This window comes from Martes martes, assembly GCF_963455335.1.
Source record: "Martes martes genome assembly, chromosome: 11".
Lineage (NCBI taxonomy): Eukaryota > Metazoa > Chordata > Mammalia > Carnivora > Mustelidae > Martes > Martes martes.
This window is the reverse complement of record NC_137899.1, coordinates 92,538,613-92,561,332: the sequence shown is the minus strand read 5'-3', so window position 1 is coordinate 92,561,332 and position 22,720 is coordinate 92,538,613. Positions and strand designations below refer to the sequence as shown.

The window sequence follows — 22,720 nt, the reverse complement described above, 5'->3', positions numbered from 1 at the left end:
ACCGACTGAGCCACCCTGGCGCCCCTACTTTTTTTTAAAAATTCGGACACATTTTATTTCTTTTTCTTGCTTAATTGCTCTGGCTAGGACTTCCAATACTATGTGGAATAAAAGTGGCAAAATTGGACATCTCTTTCTAGTCCTGATCTTAAAGGAAAAACTTTCAGTATTTCACCATTAAATATGATGTCAGCCACAAGATTTTTACATGTAACTTTAACCACACTGAGGCACTTTCCTTCTACTTCTGGTTTGTCCAGTGTCTTGTTTTCTTTTTTTTTTTTTCTCTCATGAAGAGGTGTTGAATTTTGTCAAATGACTTCTGTATCAAATCAACAACTATTTTGTTATGTGCATTTTTAAATCTCTTTATACTGTTATTATGATGTATTACATTGATTTTTATATGTTGAACCATTCTTACATTCTGGGAATAAATCCCACTTAGTCATGGAGTATACTTCTTTTAGTGTGTTGTTGAATTATGTTCACTAGTATTTTGTTGAGAATTTTGCATTCATATTCATCAGAAGTATTGGTCTGTAGTTTTCTTTTCTTTTTTTTTTTTTAAAGATTATTTATTTTTTTATTTGACAGAGAGAGAAATCACAAGTAGGCAGAGAGGCAGGCAGATAGGAAGGGAGAAGCAGGCTCCCTGCTGAGCAGAGAGCCCGATGTGGGGCTCGATCCCAGGACCCTGGGATCATGACCTGAGCCGAAGGCAGAGGCTTAACCCACTGAGCCACCCAGGTGCCCCGGTCTGTAGTTTTCTTATAGTGTCTTTGGCTTTGGGCTCAGGATAATGTTGGCCTTGCAGAATACGTTTGCAAGTATTTCCTTCTCTTCAACTTTTTGCAAGAGTTTGAGGATGATTGGTATTAATTCTTCTATAAATGTCTAGTAGAATTCACCAGTGAAGTCACTGGATCCTAGGCTTTTCTTCATTGAGGGTGTTCTGATTATCAGTGTCATCTCATTTCTAACTAGTTCTGCTCAGATTTTCTATTTCTTTATGGCTGTGTCTTGGTAAATATAACAATTGTTTTTTATTTGACCTCTACCTTGCATAACTCATGCTTGATTAGCAGGCATGTTAGATATGGAAGTTTTGAGCACGTGTTTACGATATAGAGGTTAAATTTTATTAGGTTCTTTGTGTTATTAGAGTCCGCCTGAAGTTCCTAGAACTACTTGTTGGATTCAGTCTTGATTCTACAATTTCCCTCACTTTCTGTAATTAATCTGTTAAATACCTTTGGTTCCATCTCAGTAATGTCTCTCAAATATTTCAGCAATATGTATTCCCATTCCTAGCCCACTGCCATTGCCTTACTTCAAGCCCCTGGTATTTCTTGCATGGGTTATTTCAATAACCTCATCACCTGTTTTTCTGCTTCTTCCTGTCCAGCTTTGTCCTCTATGGCTTGATAGCTTTTTAAAATTTATATTTAATCATACCATTTTTCCTGCCTAGGAACAATCTGTGCTTTTTATTTGCCTATTTCACAAAGTTCAAAATCCTCAGAATAGAATAGAAGGAGTTCTTAAAGTCTGTAACTTGCCCTCCTCGATTCCTTTACCTCTACTTCTCCCTTGATCTTCCTTTCCAAGTCTGTGCCCATAGCAAAGTATTTGGTATTCTGCAGCATACCTAGATCTCTCATTTTTGCTGTGCATTTGCAATATGTTGTTTTTGGATGGTGAAATTCTACTCAAATCTTCAGAAACAAAGCAAAAGTGACTTCTTCCCTGGGACTCTTCAGACACAAATTGTTATGTCTTCCAAGGTCATGTTCTAAGGTTCTTGGAATCTAGTAGAACATAAGCACTTATGTCAATATGTCTTGTAATTATTATAGCGTTGCTCCCTCCCACAAGACTCTGACCCTGGAAGAGGAGTATGTGTCCTCAATTTATCTTTTTTTGTTATTTGTCAGAGAGAGTGAGAGAGAGAGAGCACAAGCAGGAGGAGTGGCAGGCAGAGGGAGAAGCAGGTGCCCTATGCATAGAGCCTTATGTGGGACTCCATCCCGGGACTCTGGGATCATGACCTGAGCTGAAGGCAGATGCTTAACTGACTGAGTCACCCAGACATCCCCCCAGTTTATCTTTGAATACATTGCCTAACATTGTCCACTACATAGTAGTATAGAGTATCTACTTAATAAATGCTTACTTGATGAATAATTATTTATTCTCAGGGATGAATAACATTAAAGGAAACCTGAACTATACTCCCTGTTTTCTTCACGAACTATGTATGTGACCTTCAGTGAGTCATTTAACTTTTCTAGGTGTCAGTTTCTTCATTTGTGAAATGAAAGGTAGGAACAGATAATCTCCCAAATCCTTCCCAGCCCAGACATCTTATTACTGCGGGGTTTATTTGTGCAAAAGACAATCTAATCATTAACATAATTTTATTGTCCATGACTTGCAAAGAAGACAAAACTCAAACCAAATTCTTTAACTCATTTGACTCTGCATTTCATGCTCATTCTTGAGAAAATCATTCTAACTTTAATGAGCTTTCCTGATATTAAAAATGTTCCAAACTTTACTGAATCAAAATCCTTTATGTTATTTATTTAAATTAAAAATACAGCTCTGTTTATATTTCCAGTAACTCCAAATCAAAAGTTTAAGATACCTCTATCTTTGGTAGAGAATCAAAAAGATATTTTTGAAAGTACATGGTATTTAATAATATTCATCTTTAAAATGTCTTACAATTTTTTTTATAATATGACCATATAAATAACTTTGAAAAAATTAGAAGTCATCTCAAAAGCAACTGTTTCCCTATTTGTGCATCCCTTTTCTGTCTCATATACTCATACTTTATCTAATTTCCATGATGTCATTCTTTATATCCTACTGTTTTCACTTAGCTTATCATCAGCAGTTTGTATCATTTCCACATTGATTCATAATTATTATTTTAGAGGCCTGCATAATATTCCTTCAGTGGATGTTGGAAAATTTACTCAATTATCTTCCTGTTGTTGATTTGTTAGATCACCTCCTCATCGATATAAACAATTCTACAATAAATATCTTCCATTTCTCAGAATCTTCATACTAGGGACTTTTGCTTGGGATCCATTTTCAGAAATGGAAGCATTTGGTAAAAGAGTAATATTGTTAACTTCATAGTTACCTTTGGAAATTATTTGCAAAAATACAATATTGCAGGGTATAGCCCAATTACCTAATTTGTTTTATGTTATTATAATATTTCAATCAATACATTAATTTCTTTTCTGGCCTCCTTTGTGCCAAGTAGAAGTTACAAATGCTGCAAGCAAATGAAAAAAAAAAAAAAAAACCCAGTCAACAGTGGCTTGAACAGATTGGAGTTTAATTTTTTCTTGGAATGAAAAGTCTAGTTGTAGGCAAGATATCCTAGGCTGGCAAATGCTCAAGAAAGTCATTGAGGACCAAGGAACCATCACATCTGACTCTTCCATCCTTAGTAAATGGTTTTTTGTCTTCATGGTTGCAAGATGGCTATTATACCTCCAGGCATTGAATTGAAGAAGGAGGAAGGATAAAGGACTAAAGTGGCATATTATCTTTCTGTACTAATAAAGCACTTTCCCAGAAGCCCCATTTGGTTATTTTGGCTTTGATCTCATTGTTCAGAACCAGGTCACATCGTCACACTTCACTGCAGGGCAGATTGGCAAAGAGAGTATTTTATCTTTTAAAATCTTTGTAGTCTAGGAAGATGAGGGTAGAAGGGGATATGCATGGTTTTTGAGTAAGAAGATCATGGTGTTGCCCCATTAATTTTATTACTTTCAGTGAAAAAGAAATGTTCCTCATTTATTATAATTAAATTGTAAACTTGTTCAGGGAATTTTTTTTCAAAAATTTTATTTTTAAGTAATCTCTCCACCCAATGTGGGGCTTGAACTCACAGCCCCGGGATCCGGAGTCACATGCTCTACCAACTGGACCAGCCAGGTGTTCCTTGTTCAGGGAATTTATTGATTCCATCTTCGAATCCTCAGCGTTAGCATCGTGTTCATACACAAGAGGCTCAAGAAATGTTTGTAATATGTTGAAAAATAAAGATTTGATCCTTGAAGTTTAGGATAGGTTCATTAAAAAGTCATTTTAGATTAGCCTCAGTTTCTTTAGTATGGTTTCTTGTCTGATACTAGGGGAAATGCCATAGAAATAGAGTATTGGACATAGTCCCTCAACTGAGCTTTGTAGAGAAATAGGGAAATATGGATTCAGTAAACATCCAACTTGATATCTTAATTTGGATTTAGTAACTATTCACAAAAGTTATTGATCAGAGCACTAGAATATTTAGCACGAAGAGAGCAAAGTCTTTAGGTTTTCCTTGATGAATCGCTAAGTGCCTGGAATGGTGTATGTCACATGTAGACAACTAGTAACTGCTTGTAAAACAAGTGACAGTCCATCTAGAGTGAGTTTTCTGGGACTACAACATGCATTCCCAACTTTGTCCTGTTTAGGACATTTATAGGTGAAATTGCAGTATATTGCAGATGGGACCTGCTCTGGCTAAGGTGCCAAGAGGGACTTTGAATGTAATGAATGACAGACTTGAGATTCCAAAGAATTTAGACTGAATCATGTTCAGCTCACAGCAAAAGGAACTTTAATGGAAATAAATGTTAATTCCTTCAGTGCAGCTTCCAAACAAGCCGCTCATGAACAGGAGCATCATAAATTATATTAGATGGGAGTGGGGTGCACCAACAATTAGAATAAGGAAAAATAATTTTAAATGGGAAGAATTTTATGAAATAGCCTATTGACAATGACTGGGTTGACTTCCCTGTAACTTCAGCTGTTCAAGGTTAAAATGGGTCCTATGAAGGCTTACCGTGGGAGCACTGTACTGGAATAGAAGCCTGGACTGAATGCTATAAAGATTCCTTCCCTCCTGGACATATCATAGCTCTACCTTTATTTAATTCTAGGTTAGAGACCGACGTACTAGTGCATTTCTACCAATTGCTATCAGTAGAACCTTGATGATTCTTCCCCATTCTAATTCATCAAGTTTCCACTGCAGCTCCATATTTTGGATGGCAAAGATGTGAGCCTGAGAATCAGGCATTTAACACACATTCCTCACGTCGATCCCTCCTTCTTCCCTTATCAGCTGGTAAATTTACAACCCCAGAACCTTCCTGACTGGCTCTCTGATTTTCCTTCTAGGCAGATGAATGCTGGATAATATTTATTCATTCATTCATTCAGTAAGCATTTGTTACATACCTACTATGTGCCTAGTACAGTTTTGTTGAACACATTAGCTAAGAGAGAGCTCATGTTCTAATAAGAGGGGGAAGACAGAAGTAAATAGACAACATAATTTAGACAATGGGAAGTGCCATGAGAAGATAAGACAAAGTTGTATGTCAGCTACGGCTGAAAAAGGCATTTTAGGGAGTGTCAGGGAACCGTCTCTGAAAAGGTGATACATGAAGTAAGACGTGAATGATGAAAAACAGCAGAGTATGTAGGGTCTGGTTTATAGGGCCTCTCCAGAATGGCTTGGCCCCACCTGTCCTCTTACCCCTTTGTCCATTCTTCTGGCTAACAGAGAGCTCCCTCCATTGACATTGACTTTGTCTCCTATCCTAACTCTGCCTGCCTTCTCTGTCTCCTCCAAGGTGGGCTGAACGCTGGCACAGCCTCCTCTGCGGTGGTATTGGCAGGGGACTCAACAGCATGGTGCTCGGGCCCAACCTGTATCTATCCTTAGAGGTTCCTCCCATTACTTCCAGGAAGGGATGAGGAGTCCTGCTGTGGGTCAGGGGTCTGGGTTCCTCAGCAGTTGCCATAATGAGCCAGTAACACAGTCAGTGAGTGAGGGCGAGTTAATTCCTTAAGGAACAAACTTCAGCCAGTGAGAGACACAGGACACAAGAAGAAAGTGGCAGCAAAATTCCTCTTTCTCCAGCATACAGAGTGTTCCCAGCTGCCATGATGGTGTAAATCCTGTTTGGAAGAAGTTCTGGGGACCAAGCAACCAGGTATGTTTATTTGTAAAGATGTAGTCATTTCATAACTCACCAACTTGCATTTATTTTCCCTCTTTTTCCTGCCTTCTTCTATTTTCCCTTCCTCAATGGCTGGGATTATAATTCCTCATAAAGCCTTGGCTTGTGAGATTTATACCACGATCTGTTTTTAGGCGACCCACACAAAAACAAACATCATGGAAATATTTTGGCGGGGGGAGGTGGGTAGAGCCACAGTTCCCAACTGTGCATGGAGGTGCTCAGGATTCTGCAATGAATTTACAGGGGCATTTCAGGGTATTTTAAATTTTCAAGGGAAACACAGTGCTTTTCAGCATCTGTTAGATGCCATGCAAACTACTAGCTCAAGGAAGTTGACAATTTCAACACCGGATCAACACTACTTTCTTTCAATGACATCATTATCTTGGCAAAGCTGGGTTTTCAGTGCTTGCTCTAATAAAAAGCAAGACCATGTTCAGGAAATGAGAGTGGTGGTATCTAATGGGATTCCCAGGTTTGAGAAGTTGTGCCCATTGATAAGTACTATCCCACTGATAAGTAACTGTGGCTATTTAAGAACAAGATACAAATATCGTGATTTCCTATCAATTTATGTGTACTGTTTCTTTAAAAAATAGCTATTAAGGGCACCTGAGTGGCTCAGTGGGTTAAAGCCCCTGCCTTCATCTCAGGTCATGATCCCAGGGTCCTGGGATTCAGTCCCGCATTGCATCTGGGCTCTCTGCTCTGCAGGGAGCCTGCTTCCTCCCCTCTCTCTCTGCCTGCCTCTGCCTACTTGTGATCTCTGAAATAAATAAATAAAATCTTTAAAAAAAAACGGCTATTAAAGTTGTTAAGACATAAATGCTTCTTAAATTATTAGCACCTAACTACCTAATCAACAGAAATGTTAGGTTCTTTCTTTGGCCTGGGATTTCCAGGAAAATTAATTACTGAGCCACTAAGGGTTCTGTGAACTGAGAAAGTTTAGGAAACTCCGAGTTAGAACATTCCAGGCAGCACAAGTAGCAAGTGTAAAGATTGGAAGGCAGGAATAGCCTACATACAACAGCTTAACTCAGCTTTTCCCCTTTGGTGACAGTATTTTCAAAAGTGCTATTACCTTTAGTTTGGTCTATACATCACTGAGATCTTGTGTGTGTGTGGGGGCGGGGGGTTATGTGTGTTACTTGCTTTAAAAAACAAACAAACAAACATGATTCTGTATTATTTCCTGAAAATTCCCAATCACTACAAACTTTTTAAAAAAATGTCAGCTATAATGTTCTCTTTATTACTGGTCTTGCAGTCTTTTTTAAACTCCAAAAACAAAAAAAAATTTGTTCTTTCTTTAAAATTCCATGCTTGAAGACTTTTTGACCAGGCTAGATTTTGGAGATTCCAGCTGGTTTTTAGGACAAGGATGATACCCATTTTAGAATGAAGAGGAACTGATCATAGGAAGACGAGGTAAGAAGCCCACCTAATGGGCCATGGCTTTGGGTCCAGTGATGAGAGGTGAGGTCTGGGATTTGAAGCCAGATGTTTCAACATACCCAGAGAAGCTTGTTCTCTTGTTTGTTACTTATGTTATGCAAAATCATACAAGATGCATTTTTAATCCTGAATGACAATTGCCTTTCCTGTGATTAGAATGCTTTTGACCCATTTCCAAGGATTCCACTTTAGAGTCAAGGTAACCAAGAAGTTGAATGAGTAATTACAAGGTTGCCTAGTGACCACTGAAAAACAAAAAGGGAAATACACTGTCTAAAAAGAATAATTGTTATTTTAGGTAACTTCTTAGAAGGCCACCTACAAAAAGAATTCATTTGTTTTATGTTGGAATTATTTGTACCGCTTGGGTGTAGGGTTTCTCCCTTTCTCTCTATTAAATCAGGGCGTGTGTTTAATGACCATTTTCTTAACCGTATTTTCCTTTGTTTAGCAGCCCATCTTTTTTTTTTTTTTTAAGATTTTGTTTGTTTATTTGACAGAGAGAGAGATCACATTTGACAGACAGAGAGGGAGAAGCAGGCTCCCCGCTGAGCAGAGAGCCGGATCCTGAGACCCTGAGATCATAACCTGAGCCAAAGGCAGAGGCTTAATCCACTGAGCCACCCAGGCGCCCCTAGCAGCCCATCTTTGCTGATATACTCTTTAAACATGCACATATACAGCTTATTGGTGGGGCTGGTTTTCCTGTTAGCCTGGAAGACATTCTGTCTCCGGTCGGTATGTATTGATTTAATTAGATAAAAACTCAAGTTTCTACTAGGACCATTCTACTCTGCCCGATTGTCACTGCTTTCTTATACATTTTCCCTGAAGTACTATATCTATAGCTATCCTCTTTTTTCTGGTAAAGGATAGTGTACTAAATATGCTGAACTCTGTTTTTCTTTTTTTTTCTTTTTTAAACTTATTTTATTTAAATCCAATTAGTTAACATATACTGTACCAATAGTTTCAAATGTAGAGTTCAGTAATTCTTTAGTTGTATATAATACCCAGTGCCCATTACACCCTGTGCCTTCCTCAATGGGTTACTTACCCATCCCCCCACCCAACTCTCCTCTAACAACCCTCAGTTTGTTTCCTAGAGTTAAGAGCCTCCTACAGTTTGCCTCTCTCTCTGATTTCGTCTTATTTTATTTTTCCCTCCTTTCCCCTATGATCCTGTTTTGTTTCTCAAATTCCACTCTGGTTTTCTTTTTTAGTTAACATTTTTGAGATTGTTTTATATTATTAAATATCATTTTGCCTTATTCCTCTTAATGGCTGCAGAGAATTCCATTGTTTGGGTGAATAATAATTTAGGTAATTAGTCCTATTTTAACAAACATTTAGGTTGTTTCAGTCTTAAATTCTTGGTGTACACCTATAAGAATATCAGAGGACAAATTCCTAGAAGTGGAATTCCTAGGCTAATTAGGGTGTACATTCCGAGTATTGATAGATATTGGCAAATTTCCCATCAAGGAGACTGTATCAGACTACACCAATAATTTGAAAAAGTGTTGGTTTTCCTAATCCATCAACAATACCATCTATTGTCAAACTGTTTATTCTAAAAAATGACATCTTATTATAGTTTAAAATCGAATTTCTTTTAAAATGAGTGAATTTGAGCATACGTTTTTATGTTGAAAACCGTTTGTTTTTCCTTGTCTAATTCAATAAACACTCAATGACAGCCTACAACATGCATAATTGTTACACTCATTACCAGAGATATGGTGGTAAACAATATGTAGCCTCCACCAGACCTGTGGGAGAGACAGACCAATGACCGACAGTTACGTTGATCGAAGTTTAGTATAATGGTATAATGGGAACCTTTTGGAGGCACACCCATCACAGTCCAGAAGGAGATCAATGGAGCTTCTAGCAGGAGGAGGAGTGTAAACTCAAATCTAATGGAGGTATACTGGTTAGCTGGGTGAACCCTAGGGTTGGGAAGAATATGGAAAAGGAGGCAGCAGACTCATGTGTGCAGTGATGGAAGCAGAAAGCATCTGGGACTTGTGCATAGCCCAGTTCAGAGGGGGCACTGTCAGAAGAGGAGGAAGGGGAAGGGGCAGGGCAGGCCCTCCTCCCACTAGTCGGGGGTTGTTTGAACTTTGTCCTAATGACAGTATGACATCACTGGAAGATTTTCAGATAGAGGATAACATAGCAGAAGTATCTTACGGGTTGAGCTAGAAAATTGATTGGAGAAGTTATGGCGAGTAGTTAGGAGCCCATCCAATAATTCAGGGAAGGTGATGTTTTCTCAGACTTAGTGATACACTAGATATTCATAGAGCTCCTTTAACATTACTATTGAAGCACCTAATTCTCGCAGTCCCCTTTAAGATGAGGTACACTGCGCAGGGGTGAACCAACCACCTACAACCAGACAGCCTGGGTATGATTCCTGGCCCGGTCAGTTTCTGGTTGCATGAGTCTGAGCGATAGAAGAAATTACCAACCTTTGAGGGGTGCTGTGAAGATGGAGAGAGAGGCATGTGAAGTGCTTAGCACATCACTTGTCTTACAAAAATGAAGGCTTAATAACCACTAGCTGTTTTTATCATTTTTAGTATTAGCTCCCTCATTCCACTCTGGAAATGTCCTGACCTTTGGCTTATTACAATGTGCATATGGAGAGAATTGCAGAATGTAGAATTTTGGAGAGGTTTGAGGTCTCTGGTTCAATCTCCTAATTCTAGTTATGAGAAAACAGAGGGGAAGATATCAAACGATCTGTCTGTGGTTGCACAGCGCCGACATGAAATTCCTCGCTGGTCTGGTTCTTTTATCACAGGTGCATGTAGGTATATACTTTGGTTACTACACTTAGCCTTAAGAATGGATCTTTTCCCTATTTGTTGACAGCAGCAATTTCTTGGGTGGAAACTCCTAATTTGGAAAACAGTCAGGCTTACACACTTTGAGCGCATCATTCAAACCCCATAGAGCTGGATGACTAAATCTATAGAGACTGCAAGCTTGGGTTGTTTTTAGCAGTGGGGGCTGACGCGTTCCAAAGCCCCTCCCTGGGTGAGCTCCTCCTCTCCTGGCTCAACCAGGCACAAGCCCCCCATGCTCCCGTCCTCACGTTCGCCTCCTGGATTCTCCCAGCCCGTTCGTTTCCCTGGGGCCCCTGAGATCCCATTCAATCGAATAAACAGCTGTTGAGGAAGAGCCTGCTACGTGTAAGGAAGGCTCTGGGCTGACTGGGGGATGCAGGGATGAAGGGGTCCCAGCCCTTGCCCAGAGAGAAAGGAGGGAGGCGCTTGCTCTGTATCTTAAACTGGACCTCCCTCTCACCGCTTACTTTACCCTGCTCAGGAATTCTCTCCCGGGTTCGCACCGAGCACGCTCCTACAGCCCCCAAAGGTTTCCCGCTTAGGGCGGCTTCTGCCTGGCTCCAGCTCCGCACAGGCAGCGAGCGGTGGTGGAGAGAATGCCGCCGCGGGTATCGGGCATCGGGCATCGGGCGTCAGGGCACTGGGACCAAGGTGGGTGCTGCCGCTCAAGGGCTGACTGCCTGGGCAGGGCACCTCGCCCGTCCCGGTCCCAGCCTTCTCGTGTATTAACCAGGGCGCGGCACGCTTCCCTCCGAGTTTCCCTCCGGGGCTCTCCTCTCCCGATGTCTGGGTTCGTGCCCAGCGCCCCGCGCCCGGGCGGCTCCTCGTCCCCTCCCTCTGTCCTCCTCTCCTGCAGCCCGACGCCTCAGGGCACAGTTCAGGTTCAGCTCTGGCTCGTGCCCCCGATTTGGGAAAAGGCCAGGGGGGCTGGAGGGCGCGGGTTGGCAGAGGGGAGGCAGAGCGGGGCGGAGGGAGGTGGCCTCTGATTGGTCGGGGAGGGGGAGTGGAGGCACGGAGTTTCCCACAATGCCCCGGTGCGGTGCAGCCGCGGATGGATGCTGCGGGAAGGGGCTGCCATTTGCTGCCCCTGCCAGCGGCGCGCGGACCTGCTCGCTCTCCCGCAGCGGCGGCCGCCGCCCGCGCCGTCAGCCGGCCCGGCCTCTGCAGCGCCGCCGCCTCGGCTCCCTCCGCGGCCGCCGGAGCGGTCGCCATGAACCCCAGCTCCTCGGCGGGAGAGGAGAAGGGGGCGACGGGCGGCAGCAGCAGCAGCGGAAGCGGCGCCGGGAGCTGCTGCCTGGGCGCCGAGGGCGGCGCGGAGCCGCGGGGCGCGGGGGCAGCGGCGGCGGTGGGGGCCGCTGCCCTGGAAGAGCCCGCGGCCGCCGGCCCGAAGGAGAAGGACGAGGCGCTGGAGGAGAAGCTGAGGAACTTAACTTTCCGGAAGCAGGTCTCTTACAGGTAGGCGCGGGAGCCGGGGCGGCGGGGACACAGGTGCCGCCGCGGGGCTGAGACCCGCTCTTGTCCCTCACAGAGGCGCTGCCCCGGAGTTGGGGGCACCTGGCGCGCTCTCTCGCGCGCTCTCTCGCGCGCTCTCTCCTTCTCTCTCTTCCTCTCTCCCCCTTGTGGGGAGATGTATTTTCTTCTCACCCCGGCGTTCTGGGCTGGAGGGAAGCTAGGTGCGCCCGGCTTCCCTGTGGAACAGGACCGAAGACTGGGTCCCTGAGGTCAGAACAACAACAAAAAATGCGTGTGTGCGCCGGAGGGGGCTGCCGACAGGGCTGGAGATGCCTAGTTTTCTTGAGAGAAGTCTTCAGAGTTGTCCCTACGCCGGTGTCATCTGTAACCACTCCCCCTGCCTTCTAGATTTCCTTGGATGAACCTTTGGCACTAACTTGATAGTTGAGATCGCCCTCCAGGCAGGAGAGAACAGCGCTGTACTGAAGAGAAATCCTTAGGGAAGTCGGCCCTGCCCGGAAATCTCCCAGGAAGGAAGGGTCGCTGTGGATCTAAGTCTGTAGATACCCAGCTGGTTAGGGGGTTACCTGCACACGTGCTCTCTCCCCCTCCCCAGGGTGTGCCCAGCGGGAGGGGGTGGGGACCCACTGGCAAGCCAGGGGTGAGCGCCAGGATGGGACCACGCTTGCCCCTGAGGACGGATGCATTTGTGAGACAAGGACAGTGTAGGATAAATGGCCACCAAATTATGATAAAAGATTACCCCACATCGGCTCAGTATCTAAAAATGAGAAATGAGGATTTGGTAGGTTCTCGTGCTGCGCCTCCGCACCCCCAGCCCCAGGCAGGAATAACGATCTTGAGAGATTCGGAGAGTTTCAGAGGCTACCCTTACTGCTTCGTTAGTTTTAAAGTCAAGATCCTACATAAGCAGAGAATTACAAAAATTTGCACTTGCTAGGGCTCTGAGCATTTCTGGAAAAGGGGTCAGTCAAGACATTATTGGGACCCTACTCCCTTGAGCCCGCAGTCCTTTCCAGAAACCCATATAAAGTATTAAGCCTGCCACACCATGTGCTGTTATGTAAGCAAAAGCAGATGACAGAGGTGTGTGGGCTTGTGAGGGTGTGTGTGTGTGTTTATGGGGGCATGTGTGTGAATCACTGGGATCCCCGTAGGCATTGCCTGGACAGGAGGCCCCAGACACTGGGGCATGGGCTCTGTGTCTAAGTGTCGGTTGGCTTCCGATGACTCGGAAGAGGTCTTGCTGGTGAGGCTGTTGCTCCCGCGTACCTCGCGTGCATTTTGTTCGCTGTGCGTTGAGGGAGTTTCCCACTTGACTTGCTCTTTTAGTTACTCACATAGATGAGGATCAAATGAATCTTTCTCTTTATATTTTTTGGTTTCTAAAAATAGATAGGTGCTGGAGAGTAGGGTAGCTCTGGGGAGGTATGCTAGGACACAGGCAGTTCTACTTCCTGGTAATGACGGCCTGCCTGGCCTTTAGGGAATCCGGGACTACATTCAGCCTAATTTAGGAACCCTGAGTTGGAAGGGGTTGATTACATTAAGCCCATCGTGGGTCTGGGCTCCTGAGCTGAGAAATTCTCCTGAGTTCATGGTATTCATCAGACTCCTCCCTGTTCCAGGTAGGGCTGCAAAGCCTCCGTTTGCAAGGGAAATCATTTCAGCTTGCCTCTTGGCAGGGGTCATCCTCTGAGCCTCTCTCTTGGACCCGGGTACTGTGTGAGTGGGACACGGCTTCCTGGATTGCACGCTCACACGTGCATGTGTAAGTGTGTGCACCCACAAACGTAGGACAGAGCATTTTTTTAATAAAATAAAAACAACAATACTGCATTTGCCTTCCAATCCAGAGAGGCGGATCCCACTTTGTGAACATTCCCCTTTACCATCTCCAATTCAGGGAACCACCTGCATCAGTCACCTCAGGTGGGTCGTTAAAAATGCCTGCCACCCCAGGCTCACAAAATCAGTCTGTGCGTGGGAATTTTTAACATCCTCCTCAGGCACTGCCTAAGTACATTGCTTTCTGAGGACTGCTGCCCTGTTTTCCCCCAAAGGCTAAACAATTGATCTTTGGGCTCTTGAACAGTGCCCAGCCAAACAAGGCCAAGCTGCCACAACGTCAGAGGAAAGAGAGTGGAAAGACAGCTGATTTCATCTGGCCCATGTTTGTCCTGGGTAACCGGCAGAGCGTCTCCATTTTTATTACTATTATTATTATTTTGTTTCCAGTCATGGTGAATGGCCGCCCCACTCGCCATGGCCGCCATTCCTGCCGGATTCAGATGGAGCTGGGCCTTGACCATTTTGCTGGTGGGTTAAGAAGTGGTCTGTGAGGAAAGTACAACTCTGGCTGGAGTGGGGCATGGGCTTCGTAGGGAGGACCCCACCGTGTCACTCCCGGGGGCACCCGAGGACAGTGCCTGGTGGGAGTTCATGGAGGGAGGTTGGGAGTACCTCACAGGAGGGAGCCTGAGCGAAGGGGTTTCGCCTGGTGAACAGTGTGGCTGCTTGTGTAAGGGGGGTCATTTGAGGTGGGGAAAGAGGAGAGGTGCGGGAGGTAAAAAATATCTTTTGAAGAACATGGGTATTTGCAGAATGACACTTGACAGGAAAGAAGAAGGGGGCTTGGGGAGAGGGTGTGCGTGTGCGTGTGTGTAGGGGGTCTCATCTGCTCCTTCTGTTGCTAAGGAACATATAAGCTAGATTTTAAAAATAAATGAGGAGTGGGTGGGCATATGCAGTGACTCCTGTCTTTTTAGGAACTGGAGCCCTTTACAAAAAGCCTTTAAATAACCATTTCTGGAGGCAGATTATTCATTTTGCTTGACTTTTACTTTGTTAAGTAAAATAAACTCCTTTATATACCCCTAGATTTCCCCTCATTATCTTTTCTTTCTTGGCTTTTTTTGGGGGGAACCATTTTCCCATGAGGAATTTTCCTTTATGTCAGAATCTGCTCCCCTAGAGCCAATAGTCTCTGTAGCCTGTAAAGCTAAAGGTTTAAGAAGGCAGTGCAAGTGAGCTGGTACTTTTCTCTTAAAATTACTACTTCCTTTTTCTTTGCAAATTATGGTGCTGCAACAGGATACGTATGTGCCAACGACTATATAATGTGTAGGAACTGTTTTTTTTTTTTTTTTAACTGCTGTAAGAATTCCCATTTAAGTTAGTAAAAAAAAAAAAAAAAAAAAAAGTCTCTCAGAAATACACAGGGGAGGGGAAGGAGAGGGTAGCTGGTGTTTATTGTCTTCCGTGCGCCAGGCCCTGCAACAATGATTATTGAATATGCCATCCTATTTACTTGTCTTGATAGTCCTATGGTGTGAGTGTGATTATTTCTAGACAATTAACTTGAGGTATCTAGCTTGGGTAGGAGGCGGAGTGGAAACCCAGATCTGACTCTGAAAGTTTCTCTCTTTAAACTACATTCGGCTTCCCTCAACATTCATTTCAGGTTCGAAGTCTCTCCACACGTGTGTGAGCACATGCACGTGTGTGTGTGTGTGTGTGTGTGTGCAGTGCGAGTGACCCTTTTGCCTCCTATGCCACAGGTCATTATATATTATCTCTTACACTTGTTGGGTCGTATCCCTTTGGCTATATAATTTTCAGGAATCCCTCTGCTATTTCAGAAATAAAAAGGAATATAAATCCGTGATCACCAAAACATATATTGGTTTTGCTTCTGAGCACAAAACCACCTACATGACACCTGCCATCACTATGAAGATACCCATGTTAGTGTTTTAGATGTCTTTGAATAAAAATTACACAGATGTAGTGTAAGTGAACCTAGATCCAGTGAAGAACCGGCCTGTGTGTACCTCCTTGAGCCGCCCAAAATAAATGATGGGGCGTGATTTCACTGGTAAGAAGGCCTGGACAACTACCGTTACTTCTATGATGTTGATGATAGGCTTCAGTTTCTCCACTTGTATACCGGAATGGTACTGCCAAACCTTCCTTACAGGGAGATTTTGGAATGAGATAGAAGGAGCCAGCAGGAAGGATTAAAGTCCTTATGTTAGACAACTTGGTAAAAAAAAAAAAAAAAAAAAAAAAAAAGATTTATTATTCTTTACAGGTTGATGATAAGAACGTAGTATTTCCATTTTTGTTTTGTCCTGCAAAGCAAGATTATGTGATTATAAGAAAGACCAGTGGGATGTAGAAAGCCAAATAGGACAGCAGGCACACTGTTTCTCCTTGCACGAGAATCCACTGTGTGTGGTGGAAGTTTTCTTCTCCTGGGTATCAGTGTACGGCATCCTCCTTTGTAAATCAGTTTTATTTATTTTACGTTTTATACATTTGTTCACTATTTAGAGCCTTCGAGATCAGATGAAAACTTTGGTTCTAATATAATGTTTCCTTCCTCAATAATTACTTAGGACGTCGCTAAGTGTAGACTTCCTCAATCAGGACACCAGCTGGGCAAGACTGCACTTGAACCAACGTCCAGAGTTCTTAATCTGCTCTAGTTGATCTTTCAGAGCCTTGGTTTTTATCATGGGAGAGTGACAGCATTGGGCCCTGAGGTATCAGGGAGAGGAGGACATGAAGGGAATTTTGCTGGTGTTCATTTCTGCGGTGGCGACAACAGCATTGCCTCGTAGGGTCAAATTAAATTAGAGTAGAGCTAGCTCTTTGGAACATTTCACTAATATGAGAAAGCGAGGACTCCCAGTGAGGGTCCAGGCTGGCTGCACCTTCCCTGTCTGACAGGGCTGGGCTCTGGGATACGCATCCTTTAGGCAACCTGAGTTGTTCCTGGAGTGGGCTCAGAGGCGTTCACTGTGTGAAACTGGAAACATCTGGAAGGACCATTGCTTAGATGTTGACTTGACATTTACTTTCTTACTTGGGTTTATGTTGATAATGCTGATCCTAATTACTTTCTCTGAGCCCTTATAATTTTAGTTTTAGGCCAGTAGTTACACCAAATCAGGGGTGGATAACTGAGGGGTGAAGGTAAGGAGCGAAACAAAGCCTAAGCTGCAGGTTTCTTTCTTCCTTTTCTTTGAAATTTAATTTGCATGAAATAACTATAAAAATGGACTAATTTCACATTGTTTGAACTGGCTGGAGCTATTTGAACTGTTGGAATTGTTTGAACTGGTCGGAATGTTATGCCTATTGCAAGGCATAACAAACCAATGCAATGTAGAGGAAGATTAAAGAAATTAAAATGCCAAGTTATGTCTGCTTGCACTTAATGCCTCCATAATTCCTCTCTGGCTTGTTCACCAGGCAAACTGCTCCGAGGAATAAGCTCCAGAGTGTCCCCTTTCTGTGATAGGTGGAGGGTCTTCCCACGTGCCCACATGGCACTTTCAAAAAGCTATATTGAGCCTTCATTATAATTTTCTGGTGTGGGAATTAGACTAGGATTTGAAACTGGCACCTTCTAGCTGGTCTTGGGCATGTTAGATAAACCCTTTCAGGCTCGGCATGTTCATCTCTGAAATGGGCTAGTCGTAAAACCTACCTTCGAGGTTTGTGATGAGAATTGCACCAGTTACCTTATGCAAAGGACTTCGCAGAGTGCCTTGCATAGAGTTAACTTTTCCCATTATTATTATTCCCTGTTAGGTCGTTCACTCCTCTGAAGATGCAAATTACACCTTACCATTTGAATCTCTGAATCCTGTTCTTATTACTCAGTAGGTGTTGGATAAATATTTATTGGATGAAGGAATTTAATTGCCTTCTTTAAATAAACTACTACTCTTGCCATTTTCCGTGTCCATCTCAGTTGTGATTTTCCTTTCTACTAAAAGGTTTGCCTTTTTCTCGCTTACACTTTGTCCAGCAGCCCAGAACTGTGTTTCTGTTTACAGCTTCCTGTGCGAGTACCTGCATCAGCTGTGTAGCCAGCTGTCGGAGGCTGGAGAGGGGTGGCAGAACTCTTCCTTAACCAGCTATTTGCAGCTTGTCAAAGAAAAGGCCTTAATTTGCCTTCTGAGTAGCACTAATTAGCTCTCTGGCTCTCTTTCTGCCTGTCTCATCCCCTTCCAAGGGGGCATCATTGATTTCCTCCTCGGGGAGTTTTTCTGTGGACTTCTTCTGTGGTTAGAACTTAGAACAGCAGAGATGGCTACACCCCCCCCCCCCACCGCCCCCGCCAGTTTCTGGAATCTGTCCTGACTGCTGTCTTGGCCAGCCCCAGGTTGTGACTCCAGCAGTCTCCCTGCTGTGTTACCTCACTCCGTCCTTGTAGCTCACCTGAGTGACTTTGGTGCAAACGTTATTTTAGGAAGAATTCCTTTGTCAACTTAGTGACTCTTAGCTTTGGTTTTGTTTTTCACTCAACTCAATAACAAATCCTTCCCAAAAGTGCCAGCTGTTTTTTATTCATGTATGTTTAGAGCATTTGAAGGCTGGCTGGTGAGGGTCCTGACCCCCACAGTGTCCAAACGGCAGGAGCATGAGCACTGCAGTGGTCTTTCAGAGAAAATCTAGTCATCAGGTGTGTGCACACTGGCTGAGGAAGGGGGCTGTGCTTGGGTAGAGGTGGGAAGAAGGGCCTTCGCAGATGAATTTTCATGGTCTTTTCTTCCAGCCCTGAGGCTCTGTGAGTCTTTGAAAGGGTGAAAATGCTGTTTTTTAAAAGCAACAGCTTTCTGACAGGGACTTCTGTGGTCCTTAACCTCCCTGCATTTTGTGTAAGTGGAGATTTGCTGTTAGATTTTCAGATTCAGAAATAATGCTCCAGGGACGCCTGGGTGGCTCAGTGGGTTAAGCATCTGCCTTCGGCTCAGGTCATGATCCCAGGGTCCTGGGATTGATCCCCGCATTGGGCTCTCTGCTTGGCAGGGACCCTGCTTCCCTCCTACCCTCGCCTGCCTCTCTGCCTACTTGTGATCTCTGTCTGTCAAATAAATAATAAAATTTTAAAAATCTTAAAAAAAAAAAGGAAAAAAAAACCCTTCAAAAAAATAGAAAAATAAATAATGCTCCAATAAGAACCAATTCTGATTTAAGCTATAACATTAATGGTCTGACTTGCTGGATGGAGTGGGGATACAATCAAAGCTTATCACAGTAAGAATTAAACCTTAACCAAATTTCATTGTCCTTACTCTTCAATGTCATGAGAGACAGGTGGCATTGTAACAGCCCTGACTCTAGAGCGCTCCCATGGGGGTTCAGTTCTCAGCCTATCTCTGTCTGCTGTGTGACTTCAGGCAAGTTGCTTAACCTCTCTGTGCCTTACTTTCTTCATCTATAAGATAGTAGTGTAGGAGTACTTCAGCTTGTGGGATTGTTGAAAGGTTGATACTCAAATTGTTGCCTGTCACAAAGCAAGCTATGAGTGTTTGTTAGAAGAGTGTCTTTCATACTCAAGTCCAATTAAGGAGATTTGTTTTTTATTCAAAATGTCGAACATTAGTCAAATATCAGTAGCTAGCAATGAAATTATTCAGATAATATGAAAATAAGATAGCTATAGACTTAGGAAATTTAGTTTACAGGTTTGGGCATTCACTGAGGTATAGACTATGTACTTTGCCTTTCACAATTTATTAAAAATGAGTTGACTCTTACCAGAGAGTGTGAAGGGGATCGAGCTGCCTGGGAGTACCGTGGAGATTGGAGTAGGCAGGAAGCCAAGGTCAGAGAAGATGAGCATGGCGAGCATGCAGAGCCACAGTGCTCCCTGCCCCCAACCAAACCGGTCATTTGGGAGCAGGAAGCCAGACCTAGAGGATTGGGTAACAGGGGTCCGAGAGCTTCAAGTGTCAGGAATAGATAAGTAGATCAAGACAGAGGTCCTAGAAATAGACTTTTCACCAAGGACCACAGGACAGAGGTTATTCCTCTCCTGGCCTGGGTCAGTGATGTCTGCTCTGTGTGTCCAGACAGTGGCTGGCTGCCCTGTTCTGGCAATCAGAGAAAAAGCTTCCCAGATGCTACCTGTCCTGGATTATTTCAGAAATGGAAGGATCAGCCTTCTGGGATGTTCTGTCCATTTTCTCAACGAGGCCAAACAACAGAATTGACTTTTTAAAATTGTAGGTGATTATTAAATATTTGTTGAACAAATAGAACTGGCTTAGGACTGTGGAATAAGTACTGAGGAAGTTAATTCATTTTTTTTTTCCTACAAAAGGCAAAGGAAAGGTGGTTGGGTTGCTTTTGTATATCATGTAGGTTTTCAGGAAATAGCCAGAAAATAGACTCCTTGGAAAGTCCAAGGTACATTTTTAAAATGTGCCATTCCTTTGTAAATCAGAAAGATGTCAAAAATACTATGGAAAAATACATTTTTGTTTTAAAAACACTTGAAAGCAATTTGTTTAAAGATGAAAGGGGGCTTTATATAAGCTTATGCAGAAGCAGTTGCAAAGGGTTCCGCATGTCACTTTTGAGACAAACTTCTGGAGCATTCTTCAAACTGAAAGGACTGTGTTCTCATCCCCGTCCTTATGTATGTAACCGGGTTTGAGGCAATCTCTCTCTGAGACAGAGAGCATTCCCTGTAGGGGTTTTTGAGAAAAGAGCCGGATTTAAAACGGTTTCTTCCTTTTAAATTGGCCCCCTCTCCATGCAAAGACTAAGCTATAGCATATTTTTGTCTCTCTCCAACTGAAGCACTGTCCTCAGCATCTGAAGTAAGACAGGAAGTGGAAAAACCTTGAACCCCCGAAGCCTCAGAGTGTGATCTTCCCTGGCAGAGTGAATACCCCTGGGACCGCTGAGCTTTCCTGGTCTGCCCTGCCTTTTCTCACATTGGCCCCGAACCAGTAGATGCCACTTGTTCCTGTCCTTCCCAGTGGCCTCGGACAGACCATTCCCCAAGGCAGCAGAGACTTGTGAAGTTTTCGTGCAGTGCAGCTAAGAGAAGAAACAAGTTCTCAGGGTTCAGACTTAGACTGCAAGTGTTAATTTACTTAACTACCGACTTGTGACTCTTAGCCGGTATAAGGTACTGATTTTTATTAAGTGTTTACTCTGTGCCAAGAGCTGTTAAATATTTTATAGATAGTATTTCATTGACGCCTCATTGAAGTCGGAACTATTATTGCTTCCATTTTACAGATAAGTGTATTGAGGCTTCGAGTTTAAGCAGGTGGCCTAAGGTCAGAAAGCTAGTGATGAAAGGGAACGGCAGAGTTAATATCCATGCCCCTGTTTGCCTGTCACTTTCCTAATGCAGCTTTTCACTCTGGTTCTTCTTTCACCCTTTTCCACCACCTGTGTGCCAACAGCCCTATTTTCACCATCTGATGGTTTATTAGACTCACATCTCCCGAGAGGAGAGACCCATGGGTCCATCACTTTGGGGGGTCCAGCTAGTCCTGACCCAGGACACAGAGATAGGTTGACTGGCCAACAGAGCAAGAATTCCTTTACTGTCCGTGGGCGCACTCAGCTCTGTGAAGAGCTCTATGGCACTGGCAACTGTAGGCAGCCGAGATGGAGCTTTCCATGGGGGCTCTTTCTACAACTCTCTGAATTTTCCATTGCCTGATATGGGGGAATAAATCCAGGTTCCTGGGGCAGGGAAGTGATTTGCAGGGATTATAGCCCAGAACGTCTTCCCTAGTTCAGATTCTACTTCCAGTACAAGACCTTGTGATTTTTTGGAAGGAGAGTGGGATTTGAGGGGTGTGATTAACGCTGCAACGGCTTGAGGGTCCAGCGAAGAAGCAAGGACTGATTTATGTGTACCATATGTGATTGAAATGGCACAATAAGCACCACTGGACTTTGTAACAAATAAGTATTAGGAGACTTGAGTCTCTACCTTTAACTGGAGGGCCTGGTTAGACGGTGAGTGCTTGCGGGATAAGTTTATTCAGAACAACACCCTTCAGAATTCACAAGTATTTGCATGTGTGCTGTTATACTCACCTAGAAAGTTCCAAAGGATGATTTTTAAAAACCTGAGTCATTCTTTCCCGTTTGAAGAAAACCTTCAGAATTTCTTAGCAAAATAAATCTCTAGTTCAAAAATAAACGACAAAGCTATTTAAAGATTAAAACAGAAGCTTTCTATGAGCCAGTGTGGAATTATAACAAAATCTAAGGGATTTTTTTTTTTTAAAGACAGATTTCTGGAGATTTCTTACACTGTTAATACTGACTAAATTTCAGTACTTATAATAAAACTGCGTGTGGCGCTTTTTGGGCTTTACCGTTCATAAACTGCTTTCATGTACTTGATCTAATTTTACTCTCAGAAGAGTCTTGGGCAACAGGGGGAGTAGGTACTGCTTTTCTAGCCGTTGTACATTTCAGGAAACAGGCATGACCTCCAAGGGAGTATCCCAAAGCCAGGGGCCAGTCAGAGGCCCTGCCCATCTTAGGTTGGCTTTCGGATGTTAAGTCTCATGTTCTTTTCACCTTGGGGCCCTGCTTCCATGCACTGCTCCCCAGGAAGGTTGATAGCAACCTCTCTCTTTTGTGAAGTTTATTTACTTGCGCTTATCTCCGTTGTTAATCACAGTGGACAAAGTTGGAATCAGTCAGTGGCTGGCATTTCAAATCCATATCGCGTCGACAAGGAGGATGACCTCGTTGTCAACCTCATTTACTCTTTCTGTAGATTCAAAAACGTGAAACCACCCGCGGGATGGTTTATGTTTAACGCTCCTTCTACTGGGGGAAAAAAAAAGAGAAATATTCAGACTCTTCCTCTGCCTTAGTTGCTAAGCAGCAGCCATTTCATTGTAAAGGCAATTCGGTTCAAGGAATGACATAGGTGTTCCAAGAAGAGCATTTCATTTTTACAGCAACCACGTTTCATATCTCCGTATAGCGCGTGCTTCTGTGGCTCAGGGATTTTAGGGGGAGAAGTGGGCACCTCAACATGTTTGTTGAGTATGTGGAGAAAATTCCGCAGAGCTGATCACCTAATAA

The 22,720-nt window shown here is 43.5% G+C and overlaps 1 protein-coding gene across 1 annotated transcript in view; it reads left to right on the top strand.

The window, feature by feature from the left end:
• Positions 1 to 11,423: 11,423 nt before the first annotated feature.
• The window catches only part of DGKI (diacylglycerol kinase iota), a gene marked incomplete at its 5' end in the record, with an annotated part of 432,789 nt that continues 421,492 nt past the window's right edge, over positions 11,424 to 22,720 (top strand). Inside the window, one exon of the mRNA XM_080818743.1 lies at positions 11,424 to 11,827. Within this exon, the coding sequence (XP_080674869.1) occupies positions 11,424 to 11,827 (404 nt within the window). The remainder of the gene's footprint in view (positions 11,828 to 22,720) is intronic.